Source organism: Rhinoraja longicauda, chromosome 2, assembly GCF_053455715.1.
Source record: "Rhinoraja longicauda isolate Sanriku21f chromosome 2, sRhiLon1.1, whole genome shotgun sequence".
Lineage (NCBI taxonomy): Eukaryota > Metazoa > Chordata > Chondrichthyes > Rajiformes > Arhynchobatidae > Rhinoraja > Rhinoraja longicauda.
This window is the reverse complement of record NC_135954.1, coordinates 34,415,076-34,441,818: the sequence shown is the minus strand read 5'-3', so window position 1 is coordinate 34,441,818 and position 26,743 is coordinate 34,415,076. Positions and strand designations below refer to the sequence as shown.

The 26,743-nt window shown below is 42.3% G+C and overlaps 1 protein-coding gene across 1 annotated transcript; it reads left to right on the top strand.

Moving 5' to 3' along the window:
* Positions 1-1,861: 1,861 nt before the first annotated feature.
* Positions 1,862-26,198, top strand: olah (oleoyl-ACP hydrolase). The gene is made up of 7 exons (XM_078427791.1): positions 1,862-1,906; positions 10,168-10,299; positions 14,019-14,157; positions 16,194-16,293; positions 22,076-22,242; positions 23,490-23,572; positions 24,246-26,198. Exons 2-7 carry the CDS (start codon positions 10,170-10,172, stop codon positions 24,386-24,388), a joined length of 762 nt encoding a protein of 253 aa, XP_078283917.1. The 5' UTR covers positions 1,862-1,906; positions 10,168-10,169; the 3' UTR covers positions 24,389-26,198.
* The last annotated feature ends 545 nt before the right edge of the window (positions 26,199-26,743 follow it).

The window sequence follows — 26,743 nt, the reverse complement described above, 5'->3', positions numbered from 1 at the left end:
GCCACAGGACTTGAGTTTGCACGGTATGGGGTTGAAGTCATGACTTGCGCTTGACTTGGATTTAAGTGAGGGGAAGTTGCGCAGATCGTCAGCCTCACTCTCGTCCTGGCCTATTGGGTTCCAGCAGCAAGACATAGTCGGGATGGCTGGGGACAGGTCAGGATGCAGTGGATGGTCAGAAGTGTCCTACGTATCTCACTCTGCCCTGTTTGCGCTCCACGATGCTTTGCTGGGATCGTCTGACTGCCCGTTGAACCTTCTGGTGGTTTCCTCTGGGTAATCCGCCGAACCCAGGCTTCACATGCTAGGTAGACAAGCCCTAAAGCCGCTGGAACCAACGACTTGCCGACTGTACATGTGGCATGCACACAAGACAATAGACAATAGACAATAGACAATAGGTGCAGGAGTAGGCCATTCAGCCCTTCAAGCCAGCACCGCCATTCAATGCGATCATGGCTGATCACTCTCAATCAGTACCCCGTTCCTGCCTTCTCCCCATACCCCCTCACTCCGCTATCCTTGAGAGCTCTATCCAGCTCTCTCTTGAAAGCATCCAACGAACTGGCCTCCACTGCCTTCTGAGGCAGAGAATTCCACACCTTCACCACTCTCTGACTGAAAAAGTTCTTCCTCATCTCCGTTCTAAATGGGACAGTGGAGACATCGTGGGGGCAGGGTCGTCCAACTCCCGTACAAGTCCCATTTAGGATTTGCCCACTGCCCACGTAAGGATCGTGTTAATGCATGCAACTCATTTTTCACAAAAGTGAGGGTTAGCACTATATTGCACCGACCCCCTTAATTATATGTTAAATTCAAAACTAAACTATGGTAGTAATGTACATTATTCATGTCTAAAGCTAGCTCCTCTGTATCAGTGTAGGTATGTATGCATTACATTTTATTACACTAATATAGAATGAAAATAATAAAAAAATATCTTGACATGTGTTCATAGTTATTTTATTCACAATATTAGGATTTCTGGAAATAAGCTTGATGTCACTGATTGTGAATGTGTATGGGTAGGCTCTAATGAAATGTATGTGAGAGAACAGTGATCATGATAGGGTGAACCATGTGCTGATATATATATATAGAGAGAGAGAGAGAGAGAGAGAGAGAGAGCGAGAGCGAGAGAGATTGAGAGAAAAAGGTTGCTAAACAAATAATTAGAGGAAATCACAAGAAACTAGATATATATATATGTGTGTGTGACAATATATATACATCTAAGGTCAGCTACCCTAAATATTCTACTGTTCGCTTAAATATATATATATATATATACATATACATATATATATATATATACATATACATAAACCATAAAGGTCGAATTGCCTTTATGGTTTATGTACATCATGTGAAAAATAAGATGAAGAGAGAAATAGAGCGTTGCTATAAATCAAAGTTGCTTCTGATCCGTGAGAAGGAACTTTGAGATCTATTTATCTCTATCTTGCCTCACACACAAACACATTCATATATATATATATATAACAAGTTAAATTTGTGCAGAGTGTGTGTTTGAGCAATACAAGGGAAACTGCACAAAAGAGGGGGCTGGAGAGGAAGGATGGGAGGGAAATGGGCAGAAACAATAAGAAATAATAAAATTCAGAGAAATTAAGCAGGGGAAAACGTTTAAAAATAAAAATAAAAACAAAACGTGAGTTGATAGATGAGATATATTCTGCGTTTTAATGGTTTAATCACACATACTGCTCCCCCACAACATTGATCACACTGCGAGAGGTAGAGCGAACTACTAAAATGGCGGCCGTTGCGCACTACACTTCAGTACCGGCGAAATCAACGGAGTGGTCCATCTTGTTCCTCTAGTATCTCTGGGTTACGCTCCGCCAGAGGAAGTGAATCGGCTCGGCTCGGCTCGGCTCAGGTCAGCTAAATATTCTTCTGTTTGTGACCTCTCTCTCACATGTTCGCTTCGGTCCCGAAGTCAAGACCGACTCCTGCATTGTTTTTCGTGTTTATTGTTTCCGCGTTTATTTAACTGATTTTCGATGAGACAGTGATACTTTCTCAAGCGCGCACAGCGGCGGATTCAGGGCAACGTGATGCAACGGTACTACCAGACGAAGGAAGAGTAAATGATGATCGCAACCGGAACAGTGGTATTCTCACTGGCTGCGGCTTTACAGGCACAATTGGACGCTACAACAACAACAACAACAACAAAAATTAAACTTACAATAAATGAACTATTATTCCAAGTGCACGGTGGCGCAGCGGGAGAGTTGCTGCTGCCTTGCATCGATTGCAGCGCCGGAGACCCGGGTTCGATCCCGACTACGGATACTGTCTGCACAGAGTTTAGAAACAGAAAATAGGTGCAGGAGGAGGCCATTCGGCCCTTCGAGCCAGCACTGCAATTCAATGTGATCATGGCTGCCCCATCAATACCCCGTGCCTCCCTTCTCCCCATATCCCTTGATTCCACTACTAGCTCTATCTAACTCTCTTAAATCCATCCAGTGATTTGGCTTCCACTGCCCTCTGTGGCAGAGAATTCCACAAATTCACAACTCTCTGGGTGAAAAAGTTTCTTCTCACCTCAGTTTTAAATGGCCTCCCCTTTATTCGAAGACTGTGGCCCCTGGTTCTGGACTCCCCCAACATTGGGAAAATGTTTCCTGCCTCTAGCTTGTACAGTCCTTTTATAATTTTATATGTTTCTATAAGATCCCCTCTCATCCTTCTAAACTCCAGTGAGTACAAGCCTAGTCTTTTCAATCTTTCCTCACGTTCTCCCTGTGACCTGCATGGGTTTTCTCCGAGATCTTTGGTAAAAATTGTCCCTCGTGGAGTTAACTGGTCGGCGGTGGGAAAACCAAAGATCCCAGAGCAACAAGTCCGTAGGTAATAATTTATAAATCATTGGTAATAATGAATCAATGTCAGATGCGTATTCAAAACAAAAGTATGCTGGAAAATGAAAGCAAAACCAGAAAATATTGGAGTTGTGCATGAGATCCGTTCGCACAGAGCGACAGGCTCATTGTTTCAGGTTTACGAATTTCAAAATAACTGCAAGGAATGGAGTTGATAAGGTGTTCTTGTATGAACATTTGAAAAGCATTTGATAATGTTTCACGCTGTGCTGGAAACAAAATTCAAGGCCATGGGACACAGTGCCTTCCAGAATTGTTGGGACAAAGACCCATCATTTATTTATTCGCCTCTGTACTCCACAATTTGAGATTTGTAATAGAAAAAAATCACATGTGGTTAAAGTGCGCATTAGCAGATTTTAATAAAGGCTAATTTTAAATATTTTGGTTTCACCATGTAGAAATCACAGCAGTGTTTATACATAGTCCCCCATTTCATGGCACCATAATGTTTGGGACACAGCAATGTCAAGTAAATGAAAGTAGTCAATTTTGTTGCATATCCTTTGCATGCAATGACTACTTGAAGTCGGCGTTTTATGGACTTCACCAGTTCTCTGGTGATGCTCTACTAGGCCTGTATTGCAGCCATCTTTAGCTTATGCTTGTTTTGGGGGCTAGTTCCCTTCAGTTTTGTCTTCAGCATATAAAAGGCATACTTAATTGGGTTCAGATCGGATGATTGACTTGGCCACTCAAGAATTGACCATTTTTTAGCTATGAAAAACTCCTTTGTTGCTTTAGCAGTATGTTTGGGATCCTTGGTGCCACCCTTGAAGAATCCAAACAGATCAAGTATCTTGGCATCAAATTACAAAACGATCTACGTTGGAATGGTCAGACTCATCATGCAACGGTGAAAGCAACAGGTGTCTAAATTTTCTGAGACACAAATTTTAGCATTGTTCAACTTCTATCAAGGAGAAGTTACACTTCACCCTTGTTAGACCTCATTTGGACTACACCGTTGCAGCATGGGATCCATACACAAATAGAAACATCTCTTCCATCGAACGTGTCCAAAGACAGGCAGTTCGATTTGTTACAAATACCTATGAGAGAGAAGCGAGTGTTACCAAACTTCTAAATTCATTGGGGTGGAACCCGCTCCAAGACAGACGTAAAGCCCACTGTTTGACCTTTTTTTACAAAATGTTAAATGGTGAACTCGACATAGATTACCAAATCTACACCAAACCCAAACCTATCAGGAGCAGCCGAGGGCATTCGATTCAATTTGAGATACCAGTTCATTGTTCCCTCGCACAATTAAAGCATGGAATAGTCTTCACCCTACTATAGTTACTCAACCCGACGCAACTAAATTTAAGGTAGCTCTTCTTCTCCAAGAAGCCCTTCTTGCTTAAGTCACCGCCACCTCGAGTTTAAATTCCATTTGGAATATTTTGGAGGACCAACAACCAAGATTGTCTTGCTGTAGAATGAACAGCCGGCCAATGAGTTTTGAGGCATTTGTTTGAATTTGAGCAGATGTGTCTATACACTTCAGAATTCATTATGCTACTACCATCAGCAGTTGTATCATCAATAAAGATAAGTGAGCCACTACCTTCAGCAGCCATACATGCCCAGGCTATAACACCCCCACCACCGTGTTTCACAGATGTGGTGGTATGCTTTGGATCTTGGGTAGTTCCTTCTTTCCTCCATACTTTGCTCTTGCCATCACTCTGATATAAGTTAATCTTCGTCTCATCTGTCCACAAGACCTCTATCCAGAACTGTGGTTGCTCTTTTAAGTACTTCTTGGCAAACTGTAACCTGGGCATCCTATTTTTGTGGCTAACCAGTGGTTTGCATCTTGCTGTGTAGTCTCTGTATTTCTGTTCATGAAGTCTTCTGCGGACAGTGGTCATTGACAAATCCATACCTGACTCCTGAAGAGTGTTTCTGATCTGTCAGACAGGTGTTTGGGGATTTTTCTTTATTATAGAGAGAATTATTCTGGCATCAGCTGTGGAGGTCTTCCTTGGCCTGCCAGTCCCTTTGCGATTAGTAAGCTCACCAGTGCTCTCTTTCTTCTTAATAATAATATATTCCTTTATTTGTCCCACTCCGGGGAAATTTGCAGTGTTACAGCAGAAAAGTGGATAGCAAGAGACATTAATTATAAATAAAAATAAAGATAAGGATAATTGTCATCATTTACTGTTTTTTTAACTGTTATAGTTAACTGGTCTGCTGACTGGTCTGCTGGGAGTGGCGCTGGTTGTGCAGTCTCACAGCAGCGGGAAGGAAGGACCTCTGATATCTCTCCTTCACACATTTGGGGTGAAGGAGTCTGTCACTGAAGGAGCTACTCGGTGCAGTGACAGTCTCCTGCATAAGTGGGAGTCGTCCAGTAGCGATGTTATCTTTGCCATCATCCTCCTCTCTCCCACCGCCTGTACTGAGTCGAGGGAACAACCCAGGACAGAGCTGGCCTTCCTGATCAGCTTGTCAAGTCTCTTCCCCTCCGCTGCTGAGATGCTGCTGCTCCAGCAGACCACTCCATAGAAAATGGCTGATGCCATCACAGTGTTGTAGAAGGTCCTTGGGAGTGCCCCCTGCACTCCAAAGGACCTGCGTCTCCTCAGCAGGTAAAGTCTGCTCTGGCCCTTTTTGCACAGTGCATTGATATTTTCGGTCCAGTCAAGTTTATTGTTAAGGTAAACACCCAGGTACTTTTATAAGTCCACTCTCCCGATGTCCATACCCTGGATGTTCACCGGTGTCGGGGGGGACACGAGGCTGCGCCTGTGGAAATCCACCACCATCTCCCTGGTTTTCCCCGTGTTGATCCGGAGGCGGTTCCGCTGGCACCAGTCCACAAAGTCCCAGGTCAGTTCTCTGTATGCCCTGTCATCATCATCTGTGATGAGGCCGACGATGGCAGAGTCGGCAGAGAACTTCTGTAGATAGCAGTTTGCTGAGCTGTGCCTGAAGTCCGCAGTGTACAGGGTGAACAGGAAAGGAGCTGTTCCACACAATTGATTTTGGTAAGCCGAAGGTTTGGCTGATGTCTCTAACAGTTGTATTCTTGTTTCTCAGTCTCACAATGGCTTCGTTGACTTTCATTGGCACAACTTTGGTCCGTCCTCATGTTGATAAACAGCAATAAAAGTTTCCAAAGGTGATGGAAAGACTAAGTGCTGAGAGCTCTCTTATACCTGCATTAAGGAGGCATTTAAACACACCTGAGCAATTACAAACACCTGAAGCCGTGTCCCAAACATCATGGTGCCCTGAAATGGGGGGAACTGTGTATAAACACAACTGTAATTTCTACATGGTGAAACAAATGTATAAAAATACCCTTAATGAAATCTGACAATGCGCACTTTAACCACATGTGATTTTTTTCTATTACAAATCTCAAATTGTGGAGTACAGAGGCAAATAAATAAATGATGGGTCTTTGTCCCAAACATAATGGAGGGCACTGTAACTAAAAGAGCAAGTGGAAGGGTTTACAAAATTGGCCAAGGACACAATGCAAAGATTAGTGGTGAATAGCTTTTCAGACTGGAGCCAAGTGGATTGTTGCATTCCCCCAAACAACAGTATTAGCACCTCGTCTCACACTGAATGGCCCGAGGATTATCTATTTCCCTGAACAGAGAGGCCGAACAATTCCCTTAAAATAACAAACTGATTTGCCTGGCTCAACACAATCAACTTCTCTTTCAACTCCATTTGCTCTGGATCAAAGGTGTAGTCAAGTCAATTTTATTTGTATAGCACATTTAAAAACAACCCACGTTGACCAAAGTGCTGTACATCAGTTTAGGTATTAAGAACAAACATACAATGGCACACAAACATAATAGCATGTACGTAAACAGTTCACAGCGCCCCCTCGGAGGGCCTCAAACGCTGGGGAGTAGAAATAGGTTTTGAGCCTGGACTTAAAGGAGTCGATGGAGGGGGCAGTTCTGATGGGGAGAGGGATGCTGTTCCACAGTCTAGGAGCTGCAACCGCAAAAGTGCGGTCACCCCTGAGCTTAAGCCTAGACCGCGGGATAGTCAGTAGCCCCAAGTCGGCCGACCTGAGGGACCTGGAGATAGAGTGGTTGGTTAGAAGATTTTTGATATGGGGGGGGGGGGGGGGGGGGGCAAGCCCGTTTAAGGCTTTGTATGTGAATAGGAGGAGCTTGAAGTTGATTCTGTACCGTACTGGGAGCCAGTGGAGAGAGGCCAGAATCGGGGTGATGTTCCTTTTACGGGTACCCGTCAGGAGTCTCGCTGCGGAGTTTTGGACCAATTGCAGGCGGGACAGGGATGATTGGCTGATCCCAGTGTATAGGGAGTTGCAGTAGTCTAGGCGTGAGGAAATGAATGCGTGGATGATTTTTTCAATGTCGTCAAATTGGAGGAATGGTTTGATTTTAGCTATGGTACGAAGCTGGAAGAAGCTGGCTTTTACCACAGCGTTGACTTGCTTGTCAAACTTTAATGCAGAGTCAAATATCACGCCCCTTTAACTGTCTTTTTGGGGGGGGTTTGTGAAACTCCTTTGGACAGTTCGGTGGACAAAATCTGTGCAATTCTTTGCCACAGAAAACTGGAGGCCAAGTCAGTGGATATTTTTAAGGCAGAGATCGATAAATTCTTGATTCATACAGGTGTCAGAGGTTATGGGGAGAAGGCAGGAGAATGGGGTTAGGAGGGTGGGACACTTTAGGTAGCCCCCGCATTCCCTCTATCCCTCCCCACCCAAGTCGCACTACCTTCTCGCTTTCACCCTACACACAACTAATAATGGACTGTTTCCTTTATCATCATTAAATTTTTGCATATCTTTTATTCATTGTTCTTTATCTCTACATCATCATCTATATCTCTTGCTTCCCTTATCCCTAACCAGTCTGAAGATGGATCTCGACCCGAAATGTCACCCATTCCTTCTCTCCGGAGATGCTGCCTGTCCCGCTGAGTTAAGGGCCTGTCCCACTTAGGCAATTTATTAGGCGACTGCTGGCGACTGTCAAAGTCGTAGCAGATCGGCAAAATTTTCTTTTACCCGACGACAATGACCACGACAATGCCGAGTCAGGTTGTGATTAAAAAAATATAACCCCGATTTCAATGAAACTTCTTTCATTAGCACCAAAGGGACAAAGGTGAGTAAGGTGGGGCTAAAATTGTCACGCTATCGTGTACTGTTTTGGTTGTAGTTCAGGAACAAACAAACAAACAAACAAGAGTTTTAGTGTATAGATTCAATATATGTTCTTTATAGTCCAGAGCAAGGTCACTCTAACCTCAATTATCAATTCAGATATTGTTTTGTATATGCACACTTTCAGTCTTGCATTCCCAATCATCATTGGTTTCTTCACTAGACCATGTGAGGGTTGGGACCTACACTAAACATTCAGAAGATAAAGGTCTTTTATCAATCTGCTCCTGCTACACAATGACTGGAAAGTACATTGTCGTCATTCGCCCAGCCCATTGCATCAACACCTACTAAACCCACAACCTCTCCCACTAAGAAATACAAAGGCTGCAGACACATGGGAAACACAACCTACAGGTTTCCTTTCAAATTGCATGCCATCCAACTGTGAAATAAATTGCTGTTCCTTAATTGTTGCTGGGTATAAACCTTGAAACTCGCTTTCGGAGTATTTTCACCAGACCATATTCAGTGATTTGAGAAGGCTGCTCACCACCACTTTCCCTTGGGGGAAATGGGCAATAAGTGCTAGCAACATCCAGATCCTGAAAATTAATCTCATGAAGTTTAGAATGATGGGGGGGGGGGGGGGGCCTCATCGGAAACTACCGAATAGTGAAAGGCCTGGATAGAGTGAACGTGTTTCCACTAGTGGGAGAGTCTAGGGCCAGAGGACATAGCCTCAGAATTTAAAAAAAAACATTCCTTTAGAAAGGAGATGGGCAGGAATTTCTTTAGTTAGAGGGTGGTGAATCTGTGAAATTAATTGCCACAGATGGCAGTAGAGGCTAAGTATTTTAAAGGTGCAGATTTTCAGATTCTTGATGTCAGGAAGATTTGATGGACCGAATGGCCTAATTCTGCTCCCCTAACTTATGAAAACCCCCTTCACCAAGATCCATGTCATCCACATGCTTGGATTCACATTGTCTTTTCCTTGCAACTCACAATGCCATCCACTTTCATGTCATCGGTAAACATCATAGAATAGAATAGAATTCCTTTATTGTCATTGCAACAGGTACAACGAAATTAAAATAGCAATCCTGACAGTGCATAACACACGAGAAATAAAACATATATACAATAAATGCAAATACAAAATGTATTAAATACAAAAGTTTACAAAGTGTAACCTAGTGCTGAAAGTCAGTGTAACAGGTATGTAGGTTAATTGGCTGGGTAAATGTAAAAATTGTCCCTAGTGGGTGTAGGATAGTGTTAATGTACGGGGATCGCTGGGCGGCACGGACTTGGTGGGCCGAAAAGGCCTGTTTCCGGCTGTATATATATGATATGATATGATATGAACAGTGCGTATCAGTGTTTGACAGTGTTCAGTTCACGTATGGCTCTGGGGTAAAAACTTCTTGCGTCTGTGCGAGATTTGATCGACCTGAAACGTCGACCAGAGGACAGAAGATCAAACAGATGGTGGCCAGGGTGGGATGGGTCTTTTATTATTTTGTCTGCTCTGCTGAACAGGTACTCCAGAGTCATCCAAGTCATTGTGAATATTTGGTGGCATCTAATCACTGCCAGCCATTCCAAAAATGATCAGTTAAGACCGTGACAAAAATAATATTTTTTTGCTGTGAGTTACTAGGGATCAGAAATATATTGTGCAGATGCATTTCTTTTCATATTTTTGAATTCCATTTCACTACCCAGTGCTGCCTGTTTACTGTCTCCAGTTAGTTGCCTTCCTGACCTGTGGCAACTTGACCTGGGGCTCCTCAGCATTCTGACATACAGTCCAGATCTTGAAAGTTTAATATGGTAATCGTTATTTTTTCTTCTCCCCAGCACTTCTATGACTATTAGCTATAAACTTACATTTGTTGTGAGATCTGACTACTTCAGTTTATGGTTGTCTCAGGAAAATGCTCTCCCATTTCCCTTTTCTCTTTGTCCCGCATTACCATCTGCTGTCACATGATCTCCATGACCTTGCATTTGAATTTGGATACCAAAAGTAAACTAAACTGTGTTGCAAATATATTGCACAAAGTATCTCAACATTGTGTGTAATGTTATTATTATTTTAACTTGTGCATTATATTACAGAAATGGATAAATTAGTGAACTGTCTGTATAGAAGACCTGAAGCTCTTTTCAGACTTATCTGCTTTCCTTGGGCTGGAGGTGGATCCATACATTATGCCCAGTGGGGAAAACACTTTGATAATTCTGTAGAAGGTAACACTGTATGGATCTTCTGAAATATCTTTGATACAAAATAATGTTTAATACCATTTGGTACATGATAGTGCCATTCATCATGTCCACAAGCCTTTTTTATTTGTTCTATCACTCTCCTCTCTGCTCTATGTTAATTTCTTGGTACTATCTCATTGTGTGTCAACCTGGGGCATAATGAGCTCAAATGTATGTTTTTCCACATATGCTGCAAATATCCTCCTGTGTTAAAATTATGTGTTAAATTTAAAAACTCTGACATTTTAGTCATAGTCAAACTGTGGTCTGGTCACCTAAACAATTCAAGAGAAAATTCTGCTAATCCATGATATGTTTATTAGAAGTAACACTAGCAAGTTTGCAGATGGCACAATGCTGGGTGGTAGTGTGAACTGCGAAGAGGAGGTTAGGAGGTTGCAGGGTGACTTGGACAGGTTGAGTGAGTGGGCAGATGCATGGCAGATGCAGTATAATGTAGATACATGTGAAGTTATCCACTTTGGTGGCAAAAATAAAGAGGCAGATTATTATCTCAATGGTGTCAGATAAGGTAAAGGGGAAGTGCAACGAGACGTTGGTGTCCTTGTACACCAGTCACTGAAAGTAAGCGTGCAGTACAGCAGGCAGTGAAGAAAGCTAATGGCATGTTGGCCTTCATAATGAGAGGATTTGAGTACAGGCGCAAAGAAGTCCTTCTGCAGTTGTATAGGGTCTTGGTGAGACCACATCTGGAATATTGTGTGCAGTTTTGATCTCCTAATTTGAGAAAGGACGTCCTTGTTATTGAGGCAGTGCAGCTTAGGTTCATGAGGTTAATCTTTGGGATGGAGGGACTGTCATATGAGGAAAGATTGGAAAGACTAGGCTTGTATTCACTGAAGTTTGAAGGATGAGAGGGAATCTTATACAATACAATATATCTTTATTGTCATTGTACAGGGGTACAACGAGATTGGGAATGCGCCTCCCATACAATGCAATAAATCAATTAATTGATCTGTATAAATTTAGACAACCCAGTGAAACAAAATTAGAAACAGTTTTAAAACAGAATAAAGTTCAAGTAGTCTGTGCCGGTTCGCTGTGCGATGTGACCATCCGGCTCAGCAGGACCGGTTCCTAGCAGCTATGGCCCTGGGGATGAAGCTGTTCCTGAGTCTGGAGGTGCGGGCGTAGAAGGCCTTGTAGCGTCTGCCCGATGGTAGAATTTCGAGCAGACTATTGCAGGGGTGTGAGGAGTCTTTGTGAATGCTGGTGGCTTTTCTGAGGCATCGTGTGTTGTAGATGCCCTCCAAGGCTGGTAGCTGTGTTCCGATAGTCTTCTGAGCTCTATGGACTACCCGCTGAAGAGCTCTCCTCTCTGCCTCCGTGCAGCTTAGACCAGACTTTTTCAGTGTTCTCGGGTAGAACAGTCGTTGCTGCGCCTTCTTGATCAGCGCAGCGGTGTTAGTGGACCATGTGAGGTCCTCCGAAATGTGAGTGCCCAGAAACTTGAAGCTGGACACTCCACACTGTCCCCATTGATAAAGATAGGAGCTTATTCCCCGTTGTGTGATCTACAGAAGTTGATGATCAGCTCCTTGGTCTTGGAGGTGTTTAGGGACAGGTTGTTATCTGAGCACCAGTCCGTCAGGTTCTGCACTTCCGCTCTGTAGTTTGTTTCATCACCGTTGGGGATCAGCCCGATCACCGTTGTGTCGTCTGCAAACTTGACAATGGTGTTGGTGTCGAATGTAGGAACACAGTCATGTGTGAATAGGGAGTAGAGCATGGGGCTCAAAACACAGCCCTGTGATGTGCCGGTACTCAGGGTGATGGTGGAGGACAGGTACGGGCCCATTCTCACTGCCTGCGGTCGCTCCATCATAGAGACGTATAAAATCATAAAAGAACTAGACAAGCTAGATGCAGGAAAAATGTTCCCAATGTTAGGGGAGTCCAGAACCAGGGGACACAATCTAAGAATAAAGGGGACGCAATTTAAAACTAAGGTGAGAATAAACCTTTTCACCCAGAGAGTTGTGAATTTGTGGAATTCTCTGCCACAGAAGGCCCGTGGAGGCCAATTCACTGGACGAATTTAAAAGAGAGTTAGATAGAGCTCTAGGGTCTAGTGGAATCAAGGGATATGGGGAGGAGGCAGGCACAGGTTACTGATTGTGGATGTTCAGCCATGATCACAATGAATGGTGGTGCTGGCTCGAAGGGCCAAACGGCCTCCTCCTGCACCTACTTTCTATGTTTTCTATGTCTATGTTTCATTTTCCCTGTCTTATTGGTTATTTCTCTATTTATTCTAAATTAGATTATACATAATAATTTTGGTACCTATGAGTGGAATGATGAGTTGCTATGACCTTTCCTGTAAACTCAAATGCTACATCTGTCATGTATTTCACAAAGTGCTATAAGAACGCGGTGGGTCAATGGAAGGAATGAAATGTTGCCATTTCAAGTCTGGACCCTTCTTCGGAGTTCCTTGTGTCTGCCATGCATTTGCCTATTCATACATTTAATACAAAATAAATCTATTGCTATGCATTTTATCATCTTCATTAATGATCTCATAACTAATCTGGCCAAATGGCTTTCCTCATTCATAATCATATATGAACTTCTTAAGAAGGTCCTACAGTTTCCCTCCTTATAGGAACAACCAGATTCCTAAAATAATGAAGATTTTATACGGATGCTAAATTGCAAAGTCTGCTCCATTCATTGATCTTTAGTATCGTCACAAAATCTGTCCTGTTGCTTACTTAATATCCCTCTGGGTGTCTGGTTTCAATTTAGTTTAAAAACAAATAAAATACTAGGTGCTGGAAGTATGAAATAAAAGTGGAAAATGGCTTTGCCACGTGGCAGGTCAGGCAGCAACAATGATCAGAGTATGGTCAGTCTGAAGTAGGGTCTCGACCCAAAACGTCACCCATTCCTTTTATACAGAGATGCTGCCTGTCCCGCTGAGGTATTCCAGCATTTTGTGTCTATCTTCAGTGTAAGCCAACATCTGCAGTTCCTTCCCACACTATGATAAAGTTATTCTTTCAGCTTGACACCCCAGGTAGTTCTAATAAATGATAATTTATCTGAAATGTTTCCATAACAACATTGACAGACAATTTGCCTTGGGATTTTCTGCCAATATATCCATCTCCAATATAGAGGTGTATAAGATCATGAAAGGATTAGATAGGGTAAATACACACTGTGTTTTACCCAGAGTAGGGAATCAAAAACCAGAGGACATAGGTTTAAGTGAGGGTGGAAAGATGTAATATGCATCTGAGGGCACTTTTTTACACAAAGGGTGGAGGTCTATGGAACGAGCTGCTGGGGGAGGTAGTTGAGGCAGGTACTATCACAACGTTTAAGAAACATTTGAACTGGTACATGGATAGGAAAGGTTTGGAGGAATATGAGCCAAATGCAGGCAGGTGGGGCAAGTGTAGATGGGGAAAGTTGGTCGGAATGGGCAATGTGTGCCGAAGGGCCTGTTTTCCACACTCTGACTCTATGAAGTCAGCTGATAAGGTGATGAAAATATCAGAACTGTATTTTCAGAACAGAAAATATCAGCATTGTATATCTATCTTAGCTATTTTACTTCCTCCCCGCTCCCAGCACTACAAAATGAGCTGATTTTAATGTACATTGCACTATCCTTCAAAGTATAATATTTTGAAATTTAACTCCAGAATTAATGCTTTCAATTTCAGTTTACTCCTTGCGCCTTGCTGGAAGAGAAACTCGGTCCAGGGAACCTTTTACGCAGAACCTTCAGCAGCTCATTGATGAAATTGTCAACACCTTATTGCCCAGCCTTAAAGAGAAGCCATTTGCATTTTTTGGTCACAGGTACAAAAGATAATCAATCAGTTGTGGGCCTAGCATGGCTACAAATAAGAAAGCTATTTTTGTCAAAATTTTCACATTGTTAAATGGCTTAAAAAAGCAACTTCATAATATTAGCCATTTCCTGTTTAATAGATGCCATCGCACTTTAATGTCCTTGGTGGTGCAAGGCAGTAACTACCGCAGCGCCACCATGCTTTGTTACAGGTGAAGAGTTTGTGCTAAATAGCAAGATGAGCTAGTGGTCCTTGATCTTGCATTGGGTTTCACAACACTGTAGGATGACAAAGAAGAGGGGTAAGAACAAGAATCAGATGGAGGATTAGAGGGACAAGTCGCTGAAAGTTCGGTGTCACCCTATGACTGAACGGAGATATTTTGCACAGCACCATTGCAATCTGCTTCTGGTTTTACAATTGTAGAGAAAACCATGTTGTGAGCATTGATTTCAGAACAGAAGAAGTGCAACTGAATCACTGCTTCACTTGGTAGAAGTGTTTTGCTTCCCTGGATAGGAGGAAGAGAAGAGGTAAATGGGCAGATGTATCTCCTACAGTTGCATGCAAGGTGCTATGAGAAGGGTTTGTTTAAGATGAGAGTGATCCTTGGAGATTCTGGGAGAATGATCACTTTAGAACCATCTGTGAAAGACCAGGAAGAAGCACAAAAAAAAGTAGGGGGGGGGGGCTGAAATTGGCCTTCAACAGTAAGAACATTGAGTGTAGAGGTTAGGAGGTCATGTTGCAGTTACATAGAAACATAGAATATAGGTGCAGGAGTAGGCCCTTTGAGCCAGCACCGCCATTCAATATGATCATGGCTGATCATCTAAAATCAGTACCCTGTTCCTGCATTTTCATAGAAAACATAGAAAATAGGTGCAGGAGGAAGCCATTTGGCCCTTGGAGCCAACATCACCATTCATTGTGATCATGGCTGATCATAAACAATCAGTAACCTGTGGCTGCCTTCTCCCCATATCACTTGATTCCGCTAGCCCCAAGAGCTCTATCTAACTCTTTTAAATTCATCCAGTGAATTGGCCTCTACTGCCTTCTGTGGCAGAGAATTCCACAAATTCACAACTCTCTGGATGAAAAAGATTTTTTCTCATCTCAGTTTTAAATGGCCTCCCCTTTATTCTTAGACTGTGGCCCCTGGTCAAAATGTTGTATAAGACTTTGATGTCGCATTTAGAGTATTGTGTTCAGTTTTGGGCACCATGTTATACGAAAGATGTTGTCAAGCTGGAAAGGGTGCAGCGAACATTTACGAAAATGTTGCCAGGACTCGAGGGCCTGAGCTATAAAGGGATGTTGAGCAGGCTAGACTCTATTCCTTGGAATACAGGAGAATAAGGGGTGATCTTATGGATGTGTACAAAATCATGAGAGGAGTAGATCAGGTGGATGCATGGAGTCTCTTGCCTAGAGTGGGGGAATCGAGAACCAGAGGCCAATGGTTTAAAGTGAGGGAGAAAGATTTAATAGGAACCTGAGGGGTAACTTTTTCATGCGAAGTACGGTAGGTGCACCAGAGGAGATAATGTGCTACCAGAGGAGGTAATCGCAATGTTTATGAAACATTTAGACAGGTACATGGATAGGATTGGTTTAGAGGGATATGTTTCAAATGCAGGCAGGTGGGACGTGTAGGGGAAAGTTGGGGCGAAGGGCCTATTTCCACGCTGTTCGACTCTATGACTCTAACAAACCTGCATATCTTTGTGATGTGGGAGGAAACCCAAGACAACATTTTGCTTGCCTTCTTAACTACTTGATTCATGCTCCAGAATAACCTATTTAACTCTCTTTCAGACTCTTTGCATTTAGACAAATGCCTTTTTGATTTCTGTTACCAAAATGCATGATCTCCCATTTCTCCATGTTAAATTCCATTGGCTAGTCTTTGCCCACTCACTGAGTCTATAATGTTTAATAACAGCTCAGATACTGAACTTGTGATGTTTTATTGTATATCTTTGATATGAAATCTAAACTAAAATTCAAACAACTTAAGCCAAGTATTTTCCTCCACAGTCTTGGGTCATTCCTCAGTTTCGCTACAGCAGAATACCTAAAAAGAAATCATGATTTGGAACCTGTCCACCTGTTTGTTTCTGGTGCTCCAGCACCACATGTAAGTGAAACAGCTTGGTAATATTTCATGTTTCTTTATCAATATGTGTACTATTGATTACTTAAGTTATGAGTAACGACATTTCTGAGACAAGTTGGGCAGAGGAGCAATTTGGTCCACAGAGATTTCCAGGATCTTGAAAGTGCCCTTGTGCAACTTTGTAGACCTGAAGGCATGATGACAAATGTGATGTGGACAACAGTGTCAGCTGCAATCCAGCATCTTGATGTAAGTGGATATAATGAAGTCTGTACTTTGTGCAAGGATACTAATTCATGGTTCAATTAGAGGGACCACCATAACAGAAGCCTGCCTAAGATGTTTGATCTTTTTGTAACCTTGTGGAGCATGCACCTTATTTTTGCACGGCAAAGTACCAAGTCATAAGTCAATGACAAGAGATTTGTCAATATATTTTATTGCAACTTCAAATAAATGTCTAACTACTACGTCGTGAAGATCTCTCTGTCGTTATTTGCGTAAGAAAGGTATCTGCTCCTGTTTCTGCATTAAAAGGTAAGCTGCTTTTTGTGCTTTATAAGGAAGACGAGAAGCTAGCCGTTACACTCCTAATACATAACTAATGCTTTTCCTAGCCTGTAGAGAAAATGAGATGACTGGTTGTCATAATTTCAGTGCTTCCCAACTGAAATAGAAAGGTCCAACTTGGAGGGTGGCACAGTAGCACAGCGGTAGAGTTGCTGCCTTACAGTGCCATGGATCTGGGTTTGATCCTGACTACAGATGCTGTCTGTATGGAGTTTGTACGTTCTCCCCGTTACCTGCATGGGCTTTCTCCAGGAGCTCCGGTTTCCTCCCACACTCCAAAGACATACAGATTTGTAGGTTAATTGGCTTGGTATAATTGTAAATTGTCCCTAGTGTGTGTAGGATAGTGTTAGTGTGCGGGTATCACTGGTCAGCTGATCGCTGGACTCGGTGGGCCGAAGGGCCTGTTTCTAAACTAAACTAAACTTCTGCTATCATTATAGAAGGATCTGCAATGAAAGGAAATGCAGATGACTTATGAGTGGGTGCCATAAATGTGGCACCAGCATGAATGACAACACCATCACCTGTGGGATCCAGCCTTTGCCTTTTGCATGCTTCCATCGGCAATGTGGTAGCAGGCTGCCTCAGTTTGATTCCTGAACATGGTGAACTCAGAAAACGGGGTTGCTATAGGTTGAAGCTCAGATTGCCAAAGACAAAAATAGGTTTGGGGTAAAAGTAAATCGAGGCCCTGAGCCACCTTTGTAAACTGAAACTCAGACATCTGGTTACACAGATTCACTCCATACCGAATGAGCAGTCTTATATAGACACAAAGAACTCCAGACGTTGAAATCTTGAGCAAAGCACAAAGTGCTGGAGGAACTTGCAGGTTAGGCAGCATTGTGGAGGGAATGGATAGACACGTTTTGGGTCCGGACCCTTCTTCAGACTTGCGTTGTCTTGTGTGTTTTTTGTCTGTTTATAAATTGGAAGATAGTAGATTCTAATGACAATATCCATGCTGCCATTTTGGTGGAGTAAATAGGCAATACATTACAGGCATGCATGCTTTCCATCAGAGGATACTTTTAAAGCAGATTACATTTTTTTCTCACATTTTATATATGTTTTAAAAGTCATGATCATGGCATAGTTCGAGTAGTATACCTCGGGAATCTATGCTGTGTCCAGTCTGAAGAAGGGTCCTGACCCAAAAAGTAGTCAGTCAATTCCCTGCTCTGATGCTGCCTGACCTGCTGAGTTCCTCTCTGGTTTTTGCCTTAACTTATTCTTCCCTGTAGCAATCAATCCATTGAAGGTTTTTGCCAATTTCCTTATCTTGAGGGCATCCACGATTTTGCGTTGTGGCATACAAATATGGTATGCTTCTGTAAGCCTGTTTCTTAAACTTTGGGATAGTTTCTGCCTCAACTACCACTACTGGCAGCTCGTTCTATACACCCACCACCCTTTGTGTGAAAAGGTTACCCCTCAGATTTCTATAAAATCTTTTCCCCTTCACCTTGATCCCATAATTTGTTTTATTTTGCACATGGCTCAAGAATCTTTGGATTATTATACATCCATTCAGCCATGATGTGGTTCCAAAAGCCACCATCTGCACTTACCCAAATCAGAAACCCTGGGTCGGACGGGAAATCCGTGCTAAACTTAAAGCACGGACTACTGCCTTCAACTCAGGTGACCTCAACGCCTACAAGGTAGCCAGATATGACCTCCGGAAGTCCATCAGGAAAGCCAAGAGAGACTACAGAAACAAAGTGGAATCTAACTACTACAGTTCGGACTCCAGACGCATGTGGAGTGGACTACGCTGCGTCACAGACTACAAAGGGAAAAATAGGAGCCCTGTTCAGCCTACCGCATCGTTCTCGGACGAGCTTAACACCTTTTACGCCCGGTTCGATGCAGACAACACAGCGCCCACCATGAGTCCACAGGTGTGCAGGGGGACTACCACACTGTCCTTACAAACGGCAGACGTGAGGCGCTCCTTCAAAAAGGTCAATGACCACAAAGCTCCAGGGCCGGATGGTATTCCAGGGCGGGCCCTCAGAGCGTGTGCTGATCAACTGGCAGAGGTGTTCACCAACATCTTCAACCTCTCTTTGAGTCAGTCTGTGGTTCCCACCTCCTTCAAAGTATCCATCATCGATCCTGTTCCAAAGAAACCAGTAACCTCCTGTTTAAATGACTACCGTCCTGTCGCACTGACATCAGTCATCATGAAATGCTTAGAGCGACTAGTCAAAACTCACATCTGCTCCTCTCTCCCTGACACCTTGGACCCACTTCAGTTTGCATATAGACCAAACAGGGCCACGGACAATGCCATCGCCATGGCAATACATTACTGCGCTCATCCACCTGGACAAAGGAAATACATATGTGAGAATGCTCTTTATTGAATACAGCTCGGCATTCAACACTATTATTCCCTCAAAATGCGTCCCCAAGCTCCTTGATCTTGGACTGGAGACCTCCATCTGCGGATGGATATTCGATTTCCTGACGGGCAGGCCCCAGGTGGTGAGAATTGGCAGCCACATCTCTTCCTCACTGATCCTCAACACAGGCACACCACAGGGCCGTGTGCTCAGTCCTCTCCTGTACTCCCTGTTCACGCACGACTGTACTGCTAAGCACAGCTCAAACATCATCCTAAAGTTTGCTGACGACACGACCATCTTGGGCCTCATCACAGACAACAATGAGACGGCCTACAGATAGGAGGTAAAGGCACTAAACAGCTGGTGCCAGGAAAATAACCTCTCTCAATGTCAGCAAAACTAAAGGGATGATCGTGGACTACAGGAGACAGCGGGGGAGTGGACACCTCCCCATCCACATCGGTGATGCTGAGGTTGAAAGGGTCAGCAGCTTTAGGTTCCTCGGTGTGCACATCACTGAGGACCTTTCCTGGACACTGCACATGGACACAATAACAAAGAAGGCCCACCAGCGGCTCTTTTTCCTGAGAAGATTGAGGAAGTTTGGCATGAACGCCAGCATCCTCACAAACTTCTACAGATGCACCACCGAGAGCCTGCTGACGGGCTGCATTACAGTCTGGTACGGGAACTATTCTGCCCACAGCCACAAATCACTACAGAGAGTGGTGAAGACAGCACAGCACATCACTGGCAACTGTCTCCCGGCCATTCAGGACATTTTCTACCGGCGGTGCCTGCGGAAGGCACGCAGCATCATCAAGGACCACAGTCACCCAGCACGCAGGCTGTTCTCCTTGTTACCGTCAGGCAGACGATGGCTGCACGTACCACCAGACTTAAGAACAGTTTCTACCATCAGGCCATCAGGCTTCTGAACTCATAAACACATTTCACATCATATATGTTGATTATTTAAATATTGTCTTTTTACCTTACCAATGTCATTTTTTAATCTTATTTATCCTTGGAATATTACTGCTGAGGTGACCCATTGTCTTGTCAAATACATTTCATTGTACCGTTGACCCTGTGCCATCCTACATATGACAAATAAAGTTATAATAATAATCATCTTTGGAAGACAGCACGGTTGTTCCCAGTTCTCCCACCAGTCTTACTGTCCCCGAGTACATTCTATCTTCATCCTGCCCACTCCTCTAACATCAGTCAGAAGAAGCGTCTCGACCCGAAACGTCACCCATTCCTTCTCTCCAGTGATGCTGTCTGTCCCGCGGAGTTACTCCAGCATTTTGTGTCTACCTTTGAAGAATTTCTCCTCTCCCTGACGAGAGCCCCTCTGTAAGCCCCTCTCTCACTGCTCCCTCTGTTAGTCTGAAGAAGGGTCCTGACCCAAAATGTCACCCATTCCTTCTCTCCAGAGATGCTGCCTGTCCCACTGAGTTGCTCCAGCATTTTGTGTCTACCTACGATTGTTGAAAGTTTCCCTGCAGCTGGAAGTGTCCTACATTATATGCATTCTCAGTTATGGTGTTTGTGGTGGCACAGTAACGCAGTGGTAGAGTTGCTGCCTTACAGCGTTTGTAGCTCCAGAGACCCGGGTCAGATCCTGACTATGGGTGCTGTCTGGACAGAGTTTGTATGTTCTCCCCATGACCCCGTGGGTTTTCTCCAAGATCTTCGGTTTCCTCCCACACTCCAAAGACGTACAGGTTTGTAAGTTAATTGGCTTGGTATAAGTATAAATTGTCCCTAGTGTGTGTAGGATAGCGTTAACGTGCTGGGAAAGCTGATCGGTGCGGACTCAGTGGGCCGAAGGGACTTTTTCCGCGCTGTATCTCTAAAGTAAACTAAAATAAGAGAACAAAACTGTGAAACACTTTGCCCATCACTTTAGGTCTGGATATTGATGATATTTTCACCGTTTGCGCAGCATTATGTAATTTACTGCCTCCATTGGTGTGTAAATGAGATGTTGTTGCACTTGCAGATCAATTTGATCAGAAGTTCAACTTTATGTTCAACCAGATTTGATATGAACTGAAATCTAGAACTCAATCAGTAAATGTACAGAAGTTCATACAACTCTTAATTTCTTTCATTTCATTTAATCATTTATCAACCATTGTTTCAGTGTACATTAGCCATTAAGTTCTCTAGCAACACTCTTTGTTTATCCCAAATGACTTTGACAAATCCCATGATTCCTTGCATTTATCGAAATACCAAACTCGCGTATTTAGTACTAACAGGTTACATGGACAGTATGATTGATGTGAAAAATTGTAAAGCTTCGTTGGTGATTATCCAACAACTAAACTATTATCTATTATCTACCAAACAAGCTTTATAATTTAGGTGACACTCTAGCACTGATCCCTCAATATAATGGCAATTAAAAATGTAAAACATACAAATGAATTTGCATTTCCTTTCACTCAGTCCGCCCTAACCAACCTGATCTCCCGGTGGCTCAGCACTTCAGCTCCCACTCCCAGTCTGACCTTTCTGTCATGGGCCTTTTCCATTGTCATAGTGAGGCCCACCGTAAATTCGAGGAACAGCATCTCATATTTCGCTTGGGCAGCTTACACCCCAGCGGTATGAACTTTGATTTCTCTAACTTCAGATAGTTTCTCTGTCCCTCTCTTTCCCCTCCCCCTTCCCAGTTCTCCCACTGTCTTCCTGTCTCCTACTACATCCTATCTTTGTCCCGCCCCCTCCTCTTACTCCAGCATTTTGTGATATCATTGAATTTGCATTGGTTTGTCTGGCTTTATTGGGATTTTTTAAAGTATGGATTAACTGTTTAAAATAACACCGAATAATTATTTCACCTTTCTCCTATACTTTAGACTGCAGCTCAATTCCCTTTCAAGAAGTCAGAGCTCCCAGATGATGAATTCCTGAAATGGATGACATCCATCGGTGGTACCCCATCTGAAATTCTTACAAATAAAGACATTCTGCAGCTGTTTGTTCCAGTTTTAAAAGCAGATCTAAGACTTGTGGAATTCGTTAGGTAATGCTGGAAATATACTTATAGTATGATCAGGAAAACAAAATAGACATGAGACGCCAAGTTAATCTTTGTATATTTTCCTCTTTTACAATACAAATTGGGCGCAAATGTTTTTCCCTCGTGGTCATGTGAGCCTACCATTATGTAAAATGGCCAGTACACACAAAAAATAAAATTTTCATTGTAAACATACAACTTTATCTTTTCCCCCACAGTAACAAACTTAAGTGTTAGAGTAAAAGAAGACTATGAAATAAAAATTCTTGGCACTCTTGGACGTCAGTGGGCCTGTTAAAAGTGCTTTTAAAACTCCACATGCAACTCACTGGAGCAACTCTGGGTGTCTGCTTAGTTTCGGAGTTGACAATGCAGTGCCACCCTCACCCCTCCCAAAACCAGAAAAATATTACTCTTAATTTTATAAGAGCTGCGAACTACTATCAAAATGCCAATTCCCCATACATTTCCTTGGATTCAGAGGAAGGTTAGTTGTTAAGATACTTTAAAGATCAGTTTTAATTTATAAAACTGTTGAATGAATTTGTAGGATAGTTTAGATATATAACATGCATTTATTTTTGTAAAGTAACATGGGATTATTGCACATCATATGAAAAGTCACCTTTACTCAGAATCTAGAAATTAAGATTTCCTGATCAAATTTGAGTTCATTTCCTATTAAAATAGCAGGTAACGGCCTCTATCTTGCATTGAGAGTGGAACCACATAAGGAGACCATTATTGCAGTAATGAAACAGAGTGCCTGTGATTTTCCATTTGGCCAGTTCTTACTTTTATCCTCTTAGACTTGGAGCCGAGACTGGGCATTTTTAGAAGGGGGGGGCTCAACACTTGACCAGGGGCAAACTATTGTTGTGCATATTCTGGATGCTATCACCAAAACCACTCAACAAACAATCATTTTGTTTTTTGGTTCTTACACCATATTTTGTGTAATGAAGAATTTAAGAAATGAAAGAGTTTTTGTCTCAGAACAAACTGAAGTGTTTACATTTCTGATGTATTTTTCTAAGATAAGAATACTTTTAGCTGCTTGTGTAAATTTGTATCAACGTTGGTTACTTCAGTAAATTCACGATTTTATACCTCTGCACTGTATAATTTAATTACAATACGTTTAACCACTGTATTGATGAAAGCAAGCACAACATGCCATAAAATGGATGTTATTATGCTCAGTGTGTTGAAGACTTTTGAATGATGTTTGACCTCTTTTGGTATTACAGATATGAAAAACCACAGATGAAGTTCTTCTCCTGTCCTATCAGCAGCTTTGATGGAAAAGAGGATATACCGCACGACCTTGAAGGTGAGACTGATTTTGTCCATGTTCTAGGAAATTGCATAAATCCTCAATCACAAAAATAACTTTTGTTTACTTTCTGCTTACATTAAATTGGGCTGGATTATTCTTGGATCATTCAGCTGCCTAAACCTGTCATCTTTGATATATATTTTTTACTTCCTTCACCCCACCCCCATCCCTGTCTGCCATCTACTTTTAACAGTCACTGAGGGCTGATTAAATGGTTTGCAACCCCCATCCCTGCCTCCCCACCACTTTCATTCTTAGCTGGCAGGAAAGTTGCCACTGGCTGTGAGCCAGCTTAATTCAACTCATTATTAATCTTATTTATTGTTTCCAAATCAATCCCTTTCTGGAGAGTTAGAACCAAAGGAAGGTCGAGAGGCATCAAGTGAGGCTAAAGAACCACAATAGACAATGGGCCCACTTTGGTTACAAACTGGAGGTCTGTTAGAAATTGTAAAAATACTTTGCTTCCCACCCAAAACAAACCCACTTATTCCAAGAGGTTAAAGGGACAGCTTAAAAAATCAAACATGCAGAGGAATACAGTCCTATGGAGTTCTATACTTCGAGAAATGTTTAGGAAAGTGGTTGTTTTAAACAACAATTCATTTTGTCCAGGTAAATTCTATTTTGTACCGGAATAAAATTGCATTTTGTTTAAATCCTACAGCTTGGAAAGATTTAACAACTGGAGAATTTACCATCCAGAGACTTTCTGGAGGCCATTTTTACCTCAAGGAGCCAGATAATGAAAAGTTTTTAATCAGCTACATCACAAAGCATTTAGAAACTGCAGAGGAAGACTATCTTTAAAAGCCAGTGTTTTGGTGTGGGAGCTGTAATCCCACAACCAATGGATTGTGGGATGAACCGAGTCTGTACATTTAACGCCAAACATCATAAAATGATTACACTAACATTTAAGAGACACTTCTTTCCACATTACGTGCATCTAGTTACATGGGTACAATAAGAATTTGTAATACACTGGTGGCAAAAAAATGCCCTGCTTTTCTTTTTTAACACAAACTTAACTTATTCATTTGCAAGATGGTCAATATTCCCAGAAAGACAAAAATGCTCCCAGACATACAATTATGGATCATGTTTGGAAAAAACTTTAAGACTGAAGCTTCCACAATACAATTCACAAGATATGTTTGGTGTGAACCAGCAGCTTCACATTCTGTTTCCAAATTGTGCAATAGTTATACGGTTCCACTTTCAGAAATTTCAGGGCCAATGTGTTTATTGTGGTGTATATGGTTATATTTTGTTTCTTACACTCTTTAGACCCCTTACACTGCAAACTTTCACAACATTGTATTTGTTCATGCCTGCAAAGAAAATGAATTGCCTACATTTAAAAAGTGGTTTTGTTTATAAGATACTGAATACACTGTACCTATGCTGGCCTATGACAAAAATCAAGTAATCACATAGTTGAGTTACTTCATAATGATTTGAGATGTTCTTCAGTTTTAGACAATAGGTGCAGGAGTAGGCCATTCGGCCCTTCACCACCATTCAATGTGATCATGGCTGATCATTCACAATCAATACCCCGTTCCTGCCTTCTCCCCATACCCCCTGACTCCACTATCATTAAGAGCTCTATCTAGCTCTCTATTGAAAGCATCCAGAGAATTGGCCTCCACTGCCTTCTGAGGCAGAGAATTCCACAGATTTACAACTCTCTGAGTGAAAAGGTTTTTCCTCATCTCCGTTCTAAATGTCCTACCCCTTATTCTTAAACTGTGGCCCATGGTTCTGGACTCCCCCAACATTGGGAACATGTTTCCTGCCTCTAACGTGTCCAACCCCTCAATAATCATATATGTTTCAATAAGATCCCCTCGCACCCTTCTAAATTCCAGTGTATACAAGCCTAGTCGCTTCAGTCTTTCAACATACGACAGTCCCGCCATTCCGGGAATTAACCTAGTGAACCTACGCTGCACTCCCTCAATAGCAAGAATGTCTTTCCTCAAATTTGGTGACCAAAACTGCACACAGTCCTCCAGATGCAGTCTCACTAGGGCCCTGTACAACTGCAGAAGGACCTCTTTGCTCCTATACTCAACTCCTTGTCATAAAGGCCAACATGCCATTAGCTTTCCACCACTGTCACTGCAGACTTAATTTTCCCTGGTTCTCCAGCTCACTGATTGAGCTGGTATGTCCAAGTGCCAGTCTAATCTAAACATAATTCTACATTCTGTCAGTCTAGGGGCCATTATTGTCAATTTATGAGTGGAAAATTATAAATAAATGAAGTAACTTAGAAAATCAAAAGAAATATGGAAATAATTTAGATGCCAATTATGAAAGAAAATAAAAACATTTCATTAACATTTGATGCTGTCAAAGGCATGGACTGTACAGGCAGCTGGAATCAGGACCAAGGAGTGAAGGAAGAGTCGGCCCATTGGGCATGCGCAGGATAGTAGGAGAGTTTATCATGGATAGAAATGATGTAATTTGGGGTCAGTTAAAGCTAATTGAGATTTAAGCTGAGCTTCATTTTCCATTTGTGTATTTAACATTGCCATGTGACAAATTCTGTGCTCTCACATTGAGGAAAATTGTAATGTAGATACTACATAAGCAATAAAGCCTTAAAAAGGTATGTTATTTTTATCAAAGTGTTTCTGATTATTTCAAAACACAAAGTGCTGGAGGAACTCGGTGAGTCAGGCAACATCAGTGGACAGAATGCGCAAATAGTGTTTTGGGTCTGGATCTTTCACAGATACATATTTGATTTCTCCAGTGCAGAGGAGATCATATTATGATGATCGAATGCAGTGCATCAGATTGGACAAAGTATATTGCTGCTTCACCTCAGTTGATTATTTTGCTGCCTGGATGTTTGGAATGGAAAAGGTAAAAGGCAAGAGTAAAGAGTGTTTAATTGTTGTAAGTACCGACAACACAACAGAACAATGGAATTCTTGATTGTGGCAGCATTACAGGCCTGAAAATAGAGTACCTGTAGATAACGTAATAAACAAAAAAAACATTAACATTCTTTATCAGCGCAAAAAAAGCCGTAAGTCCTTTGTGCTACCAAGACAGTTCATAGTTTAGTTAGTGTTTGTAGTTTCAAGAACCTGATTGTTCTTGCGAATAAGATGTTCTTGAACTGGGTCATGGTATGCAAACTGC

Bases quoted from the DNA above. Each gene is read 5' to 3' on its own strand.
- olah (XM_078427791.1), top strand. From the start codon at position 10,170: ATGGATAAATTAGTGAACTGTCTGTATAGAAGACCTGAAGCTCTTTTC. The intron at 10,300-14,018 runs GTAACACTGTAT...TTTCAATTTCAG, and splicing joins CTTTGATAATTCTGTAGAAG to TTTACTCCTTGCGCCTTGCT. The intron at 16,294-22,075 runs GTAAGTGAAACA...CCTATACTTTAG, and splicing joins CTGGTGCTCCAGCACCACAT to ACTGCAGCTCAATTCCCTTT.